Source organism: Rhinolophus hipposideros (genome assembly GCF_964194185.1).
Source record: "Rhinolophus hipposideros genome assembly, chromosome: 14".
Lineage (NCBI taxonomy): Eukaryota > Metazoa > Chordata > Mammalia > Chiroptera > Rhinolophidae > Rhinolophus > Rhinolophus hipposideros.
This window is the reverse complement of record NC_138060.1, coordinates 4,459,415-4,473,146: the sequence shown is the minus strand read 5'-3', so window position 1 is coordinate 4,473,146 and position 13,732 is coordinate 4,459,415. Positions and strand designations below refer to the sequence as shown.

The 13,732-nt window shown below is 39.0% G+C and overlaps 1 protein-coding gene across 24 annotated transcripts in view; it reads left to right on the top strand.

Annotated features, from left to right (window-relative positions):
- Window positions 1-12,988, top strand: part of MITF (melanocyte inducing transcription factor) — a 207,212-nt gene extending 194,224 nt beyond the window's left edge. For 21 of the 24 annotated variants that reach the window (XM_081073252.1, XM_081073244.1, XM_081073250.1 and 18 more), the window contains 3 exons: window positions 1,439-1,514; window positions 4,806-4,953; window positions 9,482-12,988. In XM_081073252.1, the coding sequence (XP_080929378.1) occupies window positions 1,439-1,514; window positions 4,806-4,953; window positions 9,482-9,883 (626 nt within the window). In that variant the 3' untranslated portion in view covers window positions 9,884-12,988. Of the gene's footprint in view, window positions 1-1,438; window positions 1,515-4,805; window positions 4,954-7,318; window positions 7,397-9,162; window positions 9,198-9,481 lie in introns of all 24 variants that reach the window. The other 3 variants (XM_081073253.1, XM_081073242.1, XM_081073256.1) reach the window with 2 other exon arrangements.
- The last annotated feature ends 744 nt before the right edge of the window (window positions 12,989-13,732 follow it).

The window sequence follows — 13,732 nt, the reverse complement described above, 5'->3', positions numbered from 1 at the left end:
AGAAGTGTAATAAGACAGTAATATATATAAATGATTTCATCATAGAAATAATCACTCAGCTTAAAAATGCAATATAAATTGGAAAAATAGTGAATAATATTATTTATCTAAGTGGGTCAAATAGAAGTATGTGTTAGTTTATACAAAATAACCTAATAATAATAAAAAATATGTATAGGATATAATATGTTTAAAGTAAAATGTTAACATTTTTAATTCAGTTTACTAGACCTTACATTATTTAGAATTTATTTGCCAGGCTACAGGCAAATTAGAAACATTTATTAACTCATATGCTTTACTATCTCCCTACCCTCCAAAAAGATGATAACTTAGTTGAACACGCAACTGAATTTATAAGAGGGGAATGCTGTTAGGATGCGTGGTGTAGCTAAAGACGCTGCACTTGATTTCTTGGGTGTGTTTTCTAGCCCTGTAGCCACTGGTCACATCTGCCTGTTGGGCACTTGGAACGTGGCTTGTCCAAACTGTGACGTGCTGTACGTGTTAAGTGCACACTGGATTTCAAACATTTAGTGCAAAGAAAAGAATGGAAATATCAAATTTATAAAGTTTTATATTGATTATATGTTGAAATGATAATATTTTGGATACATTGGGTTTAGTAAAATACTAAAGTTAATTTCACCTCCCTTCTTACTTTTTTAACATGGCTCCTAGAAAATTTTTAATTACATATGTAACTTGCATTATGATTCTATTGTGCAGCGCTGGGCTAGCGCAGGCATTTTTGTATGGCCTGTGGACTAAGGATGTTTTTTACATTTTTAAAAGGTTAGAAAAATCAAAACAGGAATAGTATTTTGGAATATGTGGAAATTATATAAAATCCAAATTCTGGCATCCAGTGCTTCTTGTTAGTAGACTTGCTCGGCAAAAAAAAAATTGTACCTGGTTAGTATTATCACATTTTTACTTTTGTCAATAAATAATTTGTGGAAATCTGTTTTCTTTCTTGTTATGTAAGTACTTACACGATAGCCTCAGTTTTTGCCTCAATGTAGCCCGCAGAGCCGGAAGTATTCACTACCTGGCCCTTTGCAGGAAGTCGGCCACCCCGGTCGCAGGGTCAGTGTTCAGTTCGGGCGTTCTCCACTTATTGCCACGTGTCCTGTTCAGGTCCTTAATATCTCCAAAGTGATTTTGTCATTTGTAACTGACGATAATAATTCTAACTTCAGGGTTGTTACAGGATCGAGTGAGAAACTGTATATGTCAGAGCTTTGTAAATGATAGAAGGTAGCTCATTTTTAAAAGTGATTTAATCTCAGTACCAAAACCATGGTGAAAACGGAAATACAGGTTCAGGTGTACATGGTTCTGTCGGTGAAGTTGATACATGCATGCCTTTAATGAGACACGTTACTGCGAACATGGCACTCTTACTAATAGTCCTTTCTGTGCTCTTTTCTTGAAGTTGAACGAAGACGAAGATTTAACATAAATGACCGCATTAAAGAACTAGGTACTTTGATTCCCAAGTCAAATGATCCGTGAGTACAATTGCGTGTGCATCGTATATTTTTTGTACCTTAATGTTTTTTCATATGTTGCAAAAGTGCACAGTTATAAAAACTAGCATAAAGAAGTCCCCCTTCTCCCTTTGGTTTCATTCCTAAATACTTACACCTTTCGTTTGGTTAGTCTCATCAAACTAAAATTTTGAGAGAAGTAGACTGAATTGTATAAAAGGACGATTAGACGTGAGATACTTAGCTTTGGGTGTGAGGAAGTAGCTTTCTGAAATCTGAGAATCCTTGGCAAATAAATACCGAGCTGCTAAAGGAAAACTATTTTAACAGTTTATGCAGGACAGAGATTTCAGTAGCTGTTAAAGCAAGGTTCGTTGACTATTCTTCAACTTGTACAACATTTCTAGGCTCTGAGAGCTGATACTGGAGACTTCACGTTTAACGATATCGGTCAATTGTTTTTTGCATACTCTTTGTATGTTTTACCCATCTAGAAAACAAGTAATTTTTAATCCTCTTCTAAGTACAGGTCAGACAATTTGGGATTTCAGCTTCAGTCCCTTCCCTCATCCCTTTTCAGAGATAACAGCTGTAAAGATAATTTTCCTGCTAGCAACATCAGCAAATAGGACAACAAATACATAATTTTTATCCATTAGAAATTGGCCCATTTGAAGTTAAGGGGCTAGAGGATCTATACACTTTAATGGCTCCCACAGGCATTCTATGAAATTAGCCTGTGAATATGACCTTTTAGCTACCTAATAAAATGTAAAGATGAAATCAAGCATTATTCATGCAAGGCTTATTAAATTTGCTCTTCACATTATTGTCAGGGAATTTGTGACAAAATAAAATAAAACCATTGCCCATTGTAAAGTGGTTCTGATTAATGTTCAAGCACAATTTCCATCATCAACATTTTGCTTTCCCAGGTTTTTCAAGGAAAGCCATTTTGAAACTCAAAACATTCAAATTCTCAGTTCTGCAGCACAAATTTATCCTACTTAGGGGCTGTGACCTTCATTTCCTATAGTCAGTCTTGCATGATAGTTGAAATTGAATTCCCATTTTCCTGTTCTTTATCAGCTCTCACTTTTTAGCATATTCTTTTAAACTGTAGCATGTGAATATCTTTAGCAACATATTATGAAATTACGGGGCTGAAGTGAAAGCCTGTATTTGCATATCTTCTTTCTCCATTGTATTAGAATACTGATGTGTTTATAATCTGAACTGATAGTGATCTTTAATTGTGGGCATTGTTTTAAGGTAAAATGGACTATAATCTATTATGGGGGTTTTCCCATACCAGGTTTCTGGAACAGACTCTGGGGCTGCTATAGAGACACAGACTAGCTAATCAAGGTCTCAGCCTCATACTTTCTCCTTCCCTAGAGCAGATCTGCTTTTGTTGATGTATATATTAGAGATCTGTATTCACTTCTCATTACAAAAAAAAAAAAAATGTTTAAAAACCCTTCTTTTAAGCCCAGCAGCGTAACTAATTGGTTGGGTCTCCCAAGGAAACAAAACCCAAGATAATTGGTTGAAATAGTCACTTCTTAAAAACTGAGTAGCTGTATGCACGTTTCAGTAACTGGTGTCTCACCTTCCTGGTTTCCCTAAGGCGTCTTTCATTATAGCTACTTTCTCTATGGCTGCTGACCTTTCTGTTTCTTTGCTCTCTGCCCTGGACATTAAGCAGGTTGACTCTGTGCTCAGTCTGAGTGTCTCAGGACACCTCCTGGGTTGCCTTCTTTGGCCTCAGACCCCAGCGATCAACCCCCAGGAATTCTCCTGGGGCTGTAACTCTGCCTCTCGTGGGAGAACTTCTCTTTTATTCTTCATCTAACCCATATGAGGATCAATTACTTGGTGGCTTTTTTTTAATGGCCCTCCATTCACAGGTCCCTCCTGATACTTGCCTCTGCTTTTAGCAACTATAGGTGATGGGTTAGGAGGTTTTCCATACATTAAATTGTTTTTCTTCTCATCATTATCATGGTCATTGTCATCGTGAATATTGTCTGTAAAAGGGCTCAGATTAATTTAAAGGCTATAACTTATGTATCACTTATGTATCACTTATGTAATTATAATTACATTAATTATTTTTCTGGAGTGCTCTAAATATTTCAACTCACTTTTACCTACATTTTAATGGCATTTTTAATTTTCTCACGTATAAATACATTAAAGCTATAGTGATTCAAAATTGAGAGGCACTGAGCTCAGGCTGCTTGGTTTTGAATTCCAGAACAGTCCCTTACTAGATGTCGGACCTTGTGGAAGATACTTTGGTTCTTATGCTTCACTTTTCTCATCTGTTAAAAACGGGGGGGGGGGGGGGGGGTGTTTTAGCATATTCATATTCCTGCCGAGTTTAGTTGTTTTGAGGACTCAGTCACATAAGAGGAAAACTTGTATAGTGGTTTAGGGCATGGAGTCCGGAGCCAGATAATTGAGGCTTCCTGGAGCTGCCACTTCCCAGCTGTGTTACTTTGGGCAAATTACTTACCCTCTCTGTGCCTTAGTTTTCAAATCTGTAAAATGAGGATAATATTAATGCCTATCCACTGAGGTTGATATGATTAAATGAGCTATAAAATACTTGTAAAAGTACCTGGCACATAGTAAATGTTACTTAAAGATAGCAATTGTAATTATATTCAGCCCTTTAACACAGTGTTTGTTCCATTTGAATTGCATTTTAAACTTTTCACAGCATATTTATATAACGTACCTCCTTTGATTCCAATAACATATCTATGAGGCTGCTCCTCTAAGTGTACTTACCATCATTTTATAAATGAGGAAATGAAGACAGAGAGAAGTTAGATAACCTGCCCATGACAAGTCATGCTAAAATCAAAGGATGCCAGTTCTAGACCACATACTATCAAGTAAGGCGATCTCACGGAAGTTTTTTACCACAGCTTTTTCTGTCTGTCTGTCGGGGTGCATTTTTATACTCGTAGAAAGCTATAACTATTTAATATAGTGTTAGGACTATTGACTTTGCGATCAGAGACTTAGACTAAGCTCTGTGACATGGGGCAATTTCAGTCAACAGTCTCTATTTCAACTCGTGCGCTACATCCTCCTTTCTGGGGGCCTTGTCTGGGTTAAGTAAGATCGTACATAAGACACATGGGGACAGCGTCCAGCATGTGGCAAGAATTCAGTTAGTGATGGCTCTTATCAACTAATAATTGTTATCACGTCTTTAGAAGCCGAATGCTCTGAATGTGGAACTTTCATTGAGCCTCAAACCATACAAAAGTCTGTTTCCTTCCATTTTCTTTTCAGAGACATGCGCTGGAACAAGGGCACCATTTTGAAAGCATCTGTGGACTACATCCGGAAGCTACAGCGAGAGCAGCAGCGTGCAAAGGAGCTTGAAAACCGGCAGAAGAAGCTGGAACACGCCAACCGGCACTTGTTGCTCAGAATACAGGTACACGCTGTGTGAAATGTACTACACGTTACTGACTCGAGGGGGACAAGAAAGGGTATAATGAGCCTCGAGGGAGTAGGCCGACGGGACCCTGATGCAGTCAGTACTCACTATCCGTGAGTTCCCTGTCGGATTCGCCTGCTCGCAAGCATCTGCTTGTCACCCCAGGTCACTGTGTGGCCCTTTCATGGCCCCTGTCGTCACGTGCAGAGCGGCACACTGGGCGAGCCTGACACTTTTCTCAGGTAAGGCGGAACTAGTGAGGCTCTGCCTTCTTGTTTCAGTTCACGCTATAAAAAGGATGAGTGTCCTTTCTGCAGTCAGGTTAGTGCCATGTTTCTCACACTTTTGTGTTTTTTGTGGGGATGTTGCTGTTTAAAGCGGCCTCTAAGCAGAGTGCCCACGTGTTGAAGCAGGAGAAGGCTGTGATGTGTCTTATGGAGATAAGTGTCGTTCAGACCTGAATGGTGGTGCTATTGGCTGTGACTTCTACGTTTATAAATCAGCATTATGTATTAAATAAGGTGTCTTTAAACAGAAACACACATGAAACAAGGTTATGTATGAAAATGTGACCAAAGGCTGCAGAAGCCTACCCCTGTATGTCCCCTAGGAGCAGTGCTTCAGCTTCCCTCACTCAGGATTCAGGCACTTGGGAGAGCATAACCATCTTATTCCATTTGTGCTGCTACTACAAAAACACCACAGACTGCTGGCTTACGCGCCAAGCATTATTCATCCTAGTTCTGGAGGCTGGGAAGTCCAAGACCAATGCACTGGTACGTTCAGTGGGTGGTCAGGGCCTGCTTCTGAGTTGAGAAACAGCCATGTTCTTGCTGTAGCCTCGCATGGCGGGAGGGGCGGGGGAGCTCTCTGGGGTGCTTTAGGGCACTCCTCCCATCATGAGGGCACGACCCTCGTGACCTCATCACCTCCCAAAGCCCAATCTCCAAACACCATCACACTGGGGAATTAAGTTTCAGCATGTGAATTTTGAGAGACACAAACATTGAGTTCATAGCAATAATTACTGTGAATAATGAGAATTGACTGTAGATGCCTTAATATTGGGGTATCCGGTGCAGTCCATGGTCAAAGCCCTTGTTTATAGGGAACTGGGGACACCCAAAGGATCTTATCATCAAGATATAAATGTAAGAAATAGTACAGAGAGTGGAGTTATGGCCATCTGTAGCTTTAATTTATATATTCTTACAGGGAGAAATACTAATTTAATAATATGTAGAATTCATCTGTCATTTCATCTGGGGGTGTACATACCAGTGTAAGCATGGCATGGGGGAATCCCTCTTTAGTGTCAGCTCCTGGTGCTTTTCTTAGGCACTCAGGCTCTTATGCTGATGTAAAGACAACTGCCTCTGAAACTGTCCTGAAGAGAAAGGAAATCCTGACTCTGCTAATGACCAAAGGAGTTTGCAAGAGTAATTTTAATTGACTCGCTGACTTTGAATGTAGCCTACCAGTAAGAGTCAGTGGCGCTGTACCTTCTTCTGCACTAGATGGACACACCTCTTACCAGATTTTGCCATAGAGCCCTGGTTGTGTTTCAGATTTCCAGTGCATCTGTTTATGGAAGGCAGTGCAAAGCATGATGCTTTAGAGACCAGCATGTTTCATCTAGTGGTGTCAGCCCCGGACACTGAACTTACTTAACAGAGTAATCCTGTGGTAATAATGGTGTCCGATCTTTTTCATGCCCCACAACACAGTTGACACTTACAGATGTCACAGCTCTCATTGCACTGCTGCGATTTTCTGCCATGGGGCAGGGAGGCGAAGATCGTTCTCCTCTCGGGTGTGCATTTTAGAATCTCAGTGGTGAAGTAGGGGAAACTGTAAGTTGAAAATCCTCCTTCCCTTCTTTCCCCCTTGTTTGGCTTTTGTTGTTTGTTCCATGTTCCATCTCCAGGAAGCAGACACAGGGCTTCAGTCTATTGAACTTAGTGTACACAGTCATAAAACAAGCTTGTACTAATGTATTATTTCCTTATACAAATATTAAGATATTAATTGTTTTGAAAGAGAGGCTAGCTTTTGTTTTAAGTTTCCAAATATGTCTATTTCTGTGAAATAGGAATAGTGTGAAATGTGTGAATTGGAAATTCCAGAGTGACAATGTCTTGGGTTTCTTGCAGTGACAGCCTTTAGAACTTTTGCATATCATGGAAAACATTGTTGATTACGAAGGCTCTGCAGTGCCGAGAACCTGGGCTCTCCGGATGAGATGCACCACATTATTTAGAATCTAAGTGATGCTTTAGTCAGCTGATAAATATTTTTAATTATATAACAAAAGATTAGAGTAAGATGTTTACCTCTCTTTGTCTAACTTTTTTTTTTAAAGACAAACTACACGTGTGGAGTGCTGTTCTTATTAGCATGTTGGTGCAGATTTACAAGAGAGCATGCTTTCAGCTTGGACGTAAGGGCTTGCTTTCATTTCCATTCTAAGTGATGCATGCAAAAATTTTCACAGAAGAGCGAGCGTGAAGCCTTAATATCATTGGAATTACTGTTTAATGAAACTGCCCAGGGCTTTAAAATGATGCCTGGAGAGACCTGGGTTTCTGGAGATGCACAAAGGAATGCGCAGAGACTTGGGTGACCCTCAGGCTCCCGTCTCTTATTGTATTGCATCCAGAGAAAGATCTTGCGGGTCAAACAATCTTTAATGTAGGCTGAACGTGACTTTTCTGGAACATATGTCTCTGGGCTCATGGGCAAGGTTTGAGAGGCCATCTCATGTTGCAGAGCACTTTTCCCTCTCTGATGAGCGAAGGTGACTTGTTTCAAATTTATGTTCTGTTGTTAGCATATTATTGTATCACAAACATAGAAAGGACGACATTGGCGTGGAGGTAGGATGCTTATTGGAGAGTCAGTTAGAGTCTCTGGTTCATTTTTCGAGGGGCCCGGGATATTCAGGAAGGGAAGGAAAGACCTTGTGAGGTGACCAAGTCTCTGACACAGAAATTGAATGAGGCAGCATGAGCTGCCATAACAAACATCACAGACCAAGAGGCTTGAACCACAGAAATTATTTCCTCACAGTTCTCTGAAGGCTGGAAATCCAACATCAAGGTATAGACAGGGTTGGTTTCTCCTGCAACCACTCTTCTTGGCTTGTGGATGACCACCTTCTCCCTGGCTTTTCACATGGTCTTATGCACCTCTGCGTTCTAATCGCCTCTGCTTCTAAGGACAGCAGTCCTGTTGGATATTGGATTAGGGCCCACCCTAACTTAATTACCTCTTTAAAGACAGTCTCTCCAAATACAGTCACATTCTGAGGTCCTGGAGCTTAGGATTTCAACATATGAAATGTAAAGAAAGTGTAAAACGTTTTGGTGGAATTTAAAAAAAAATTTCATTTCTCGTGGTGAGATGGGCTAAATGCTGCTTCTCAAACTTCAGTTACTTGTATAGGACCTTCACAACTTTTGCCGTGACTACCTAAACTTTCTTAGTTCGTGGTGCCCTTAGTGTCTTAGTTATTTTTTCACTGCTCCCTTAGACCATTTCTGTTAGGTCCCAACAACTGAGGAACCATTTGAAAATGCAAAACACATAAATTGAAAAAGAAATAGCATTTGTATAGTATTTGTAAATAACCACAGTACTTACTAATGGGACTGTGTTGGAATCACGTTGGACTACCATCCCGTTTTCCACGTTAATTTTCATGCAGGACTTCTTTTTCTCACAACAAGTCCAAATCCAGCTTTGTGATGATACAGTGCGATGGAAATGAATATAAGGCTGAAACCGTCCACTCTCTTGAGTTTGACAGTTCTCACAGTAGTATCGCCATTTCTCTTGAAATTTTAAAATATCCCAGTGCCCTGTGAGTTCATGCAGCCCCCGTGGAAACCTCAGTGCACAGTTTGGGGACCATGGAATGACATTATTTACCAAATATTTTCCTTTAATCACCTCACTTTTTGAAATTTTATTTTATATTTTCTAACTTATCCTCATTGTGAACGCTAACATCTATGAGAGATTGTCTCTATATTTAATACATAGTAAAATCCATATACCACCCAAAAATCATCTCATTTACTACCAGTGGTACTTACACTCTAAGAAATATGGCATTTATCATTTAAAAGAGCAAACAATTTTATTTTAATGTTTATTGTTTTCCCTCTAAGTGTGTGATTTTTAATAGACTTTATTTTTTTTCAGAACAATTTTAGGTTTACAGCAACCTTGAGCAGAAGGTACTGAGCTCTCCCATGTACTTCCCAGCCCCGCCCCACACAGCCCGCTATCTCCATCCCCCTCCTGACTGCACCTTTGTTACGATTAATGAACATGCTTTGATATAGCATTCTCATCCAAAGACGCTGCTTCCGTCAGGGTTCAATCTTAGTGGTGAACATCCCACGAGTTTGGACAAGTGCATAATGATGTGTACCCATCCTTTTAGTGTCATGTACAGTATTTTCACTGCCCTGAAATCCTCTGTGCTCCATCTGTTTGCTGAATTTGACTTTTCTTTTAGGAACTTGAAATGCAGGCTCGAGCGCACGGACTTTCCCTTATTCCATCCACGGGCCTCTGCTCTCCAGATTTGGTAAATCGGATCATTAAGCAAGAACCATCTCTTGAGAACTGCAATCAAGACCTCCTTCCGCATCACGCAGACCTGACTTGTACAACAACCCTGGATCTCACAGATGGCACCATCACCTTCAGCAACAACCTCGGACCCGGCACCGAGAGCGGCCAAGCCTACCGCGTCCCCACGAAAATGGGATCAAAACTGGAAGACATCCTGATGGATGATACTCTTTCTCCTGTTGGCGTCACTGATCCCCTTCTGTCGTCAGTGTCCCCTGGAGCTTCCAAAACAAGCAGCCGAAGGAGCAGTATGAGCATGGAGGAGACTGAGCACACTTGTTAGCACAGCCCCTGCTCTGCATTCTCACAGACTGCTTCTTCCCCGACTAGTAGATTTCATAATTGACCTGAAGGGGTTTTCTTGATAATTTTCCTTTAATATGAAATTTTTTTCATGATTTATCAATAGCCCAGGATATATTTTATTTTTAGAATTTTGTGAAACAGACTTGTATATTCTATTTTACAACTACAAATGCCTCCAAAGTATTGTACAATAAGTGTACAGTATCTGTGAACTGAATTCACCCCGGACGTTAGCTTTCTGAGCAAGAGGATTTTGCATCAGAGAAATTTCTGTCCATTCTTATTCAGGGGAAACATGGTTTGAGTCACCCCCTGTGACTTCCTGGGAAACTAAATGTAAAGTTTAATCAAAAGAATGTAAAGCAACCAAAAAAAATGAAAGGAAGAAAGAAAAGAAAGACACAGAAAGGCAGAGAGAGGAAAGAAAAGAAAATCCACACAAAATTTTTTCCATTTTGTAAATGTGTTCATTGGTACTGTCTTAAAGATACAATACCCTTCTAGCAGTATTCAGTCTTTATACTGCAAACTGTTTAAAGAAATACTGTATTCCGTAAAAGAAAAAAATATATAACCATTTTCATGACAATTGTCTTATTAGTAAACATAACTGATATTTTACTTGGGTGCAACTGAAACTGAAGGGAGACAGGCCAGGACTCTGAAACACGGGGTCTAATGGTTCACTCTGTGCTGTTATTATTTTCCTCATCAATGAGTATGATTCAGTTTTTCATAAGATCTATTTTATTTTGAAACGAAAACTAATGTCCTCTCAAAGTAAAACATTGAGGAGTACTGAAAGTTTTACTTTTTTTTCCTTCAGTTTTGCTTTTTGATAAGAAAACCGAACTGGGCACATTTCTAATTGGCTTCACTATTTTTATTTTTAAATTATGTTTTACTGTTCATTTGATTTGTACAGATTCTTTATTATCATCTTCTTTTCAGTATGTTTGTATTAATTTGTAAGAATATGCATCTTAAAGTGGCAAGTTTTCAATATTTTTACAACTCACTGGTGGTTTTCTGCATTCTTTGTACACACATGAAAGAAAACTTTTATGCAAGGTCTTGTGTTTAAAGAGAGCTTTGCAAATATTTTGTATATTACAGCCTCACTCAGAACTGTTTTTCCACACATTTAAGGTGTAGTATTAATAGGTTAAAACCTGCTTTCTAGGGAGAATAAACTTACATATTTATTTTTAGTGATATAAAAATAGCAATATTCTTGGAGACTGATAACCATAGCATTAATACGCCCATTATGGTCATTTAAATTGAGGTTTATTTCAGCAAACTTGCTGAATTTTTTTAAAGAGAGAAATACTGTATTGGCAAATTACTGTTACTTGATAACAATGTTTTAAAAAGCAGCAATGTTGTAAAGTTAGTTTCCGTGCGTTATCTACTTGTGTAGTCCTATGCAATAACAGTAGTGTGACATGTATTCTATCAGGCCTAGATGTTTTATACAAATAATATGCGGTGTCAAGAGCCAGACTGTTGAATGGAATTTCGCAGTAGCAGCCCACAATTGAATAGCAAGTGATATGACGCCTATCCATTCAGAATGAAGTGCCTTAAATACAGCAGTAGTCTCTTTTGGGGCGAGCACTCACTGAACTGTAACATGGGAGGACGTTTCAAGATGGGGTCTGTAGTCAAGGGGACATGTACCGTAGCATGGTGCCTATGTAGACAATAGAAGAGCTTCCAATTTTCCTTCAGCTATTTTTAATATTCAATATATTTTAGTGACAGAGTGCCAACTTCTTTCATCAGGAAACCTTATTCAGGAGGGTTTTTTAAAAAAAAGAAAATAAGTTTAAGTGTCAAATGTGAATTGGTGGTGGGTGTTGGAGGGTTCAGAGAGGATACAAGTGTATGTGTGGATGGCTTACGTGACAATAATCAGCTGCGTAGTTCCCATGCACGCTGGGCAATGAGAATCCTTGGAAACATTGATGATGCTATCAGTTTTATAGCTTTATTACTTAAGGGGGTAGGGAAATTGGTTCCCATTCTTTCAACCTCCTTAATTGTATAGCTCTTTTCCTAGAATAGTGATGCAAATCTGCATGAACAGCTAATTGTACCATAGTGTTCACTGATACAATCATAGCATTGTCTATTTTTCTCTTCATATTTATATGGGGGGAGGGGAACTGGGCGCAAAAGTCAAAGATTGCAATGGTATGATGCTAGTTTCCTTTAGCTGATTTGGAGGGTTCTTAAAAACAGCAAGGTTGACTAACCCACAGCCAGGGCTAAGCACCCTGACAGGAAGGTTTGTTGAGAGAAAGCATGGCATCTTGTTCCACTGCCCTGGATCTCACATCTCCTGAGCTCACCATTCACTGCTTCCCTTTCCCCTTCTTCTTAAGAGACAATTTCTGGGAGTGGCAGGTGAATAAGCCCAGGAGAATGCTGCAACTTCCGGGGTGGTTTTATTTATTTCTTTTCTGCCAAATAGAGTGTGGATTCGTTTTAGGGACGAGTTAAGCCACAAGGCAGTGGTTCCGGCTCTCCGTTTATGATGAATGATCCACACCACTTCCCCGTCTCTGGGTGTGGAATTGTGACTCAGGGGCGGACCTCCATCGGGGGTGACTAGCATGCCAAACTCGTCCACCTGCCTCTGGGTCAGGTCATGGAAATCCCAAACCTTCTGACTTTGCCAAAAACCATACAACCAACTTCGTCATGCACAGAATGACAGAGTTCTTTCAGGTTGTTTTTAAATAATAAAGCAATAAGAACAAATAAAACACAGAGGAAGTTAAAAGATACACAATAAAGCACAAAGGAATGCACTTATCAATATTTTTTAAATGCACTGGGGGAAAGTTGATGTTGACAGCAGTGTATTAAAAAACCCTATTTCTTGAAGAAAAAACTACAAATGACTGTCTCTTGCGGACGCTTGGTACTGTAATGTAGTCATCTGCTGTTGGATGCCCCAGTTAACTTCTGTATGGTCCATAGCACTGTATATTATGGATCAATATTAATGTATCCAAATATATAATTGAACTGTTCTTGATAGCCTCATTAAAGCATTTGGTTTTTCACGTAGCGGTGGCCAATTGTGTTTAATTAGTTAATGCCAATTTTGAATATTGTTCGCCTTTTCAAAAATGGTAGTGCTCATTTTTTTCAGATTTAGTGAATAACAAATTGCGTGAAAAATTTTAAAATGTCGGTAAGTACTTTTTTTGTGTTTGTTTTAAATGCCATTCTAAGATACTACTTTTTGGTTTTAAACATTTTTGATTACTCTATGAATTGCATTCAGATGAACTATAATTATGCAGCTTCTTTTCCCTTCTGAATTTGGGGGAGATTTTAAACTCCCAAATGCCAAGAATTCATTTTAGATATAGAAGTTTTATTTAAAATGTTTCAGTGAAGTGGTTTTACAAGAAGAGAAATTATCAGAGAAACCCGTGCATATTTACAAAAAAGATATTGGGTTTTTAAAATACAAATTTATAATAATGAAAGCTTAATCTTAATATACCCAGGCTGCCGGTTCCTGGCTTTTTTATTTTTTTATTTTAAATACAGCACTTAAGAATCATTTGATAAATGCTGGATTTGACTTTGGAAGTGTCAGACAAAACATGTCTTTATTCCCTAGCTAGACCTTAAACTTCTGCCCCCTTAAAAAAATATTCTAGTTTAACCTCTGGAGAAAATGAGCAAGAAACTCCCTATAATGCTCTGATCTGATTGCCAGCTTTTTCTTAAGTTTGATTTTTTTTTTCTTAAAGTGTAGTATACAATAATCGAACCCTTTTTCAGAGTCATTTGAATTATT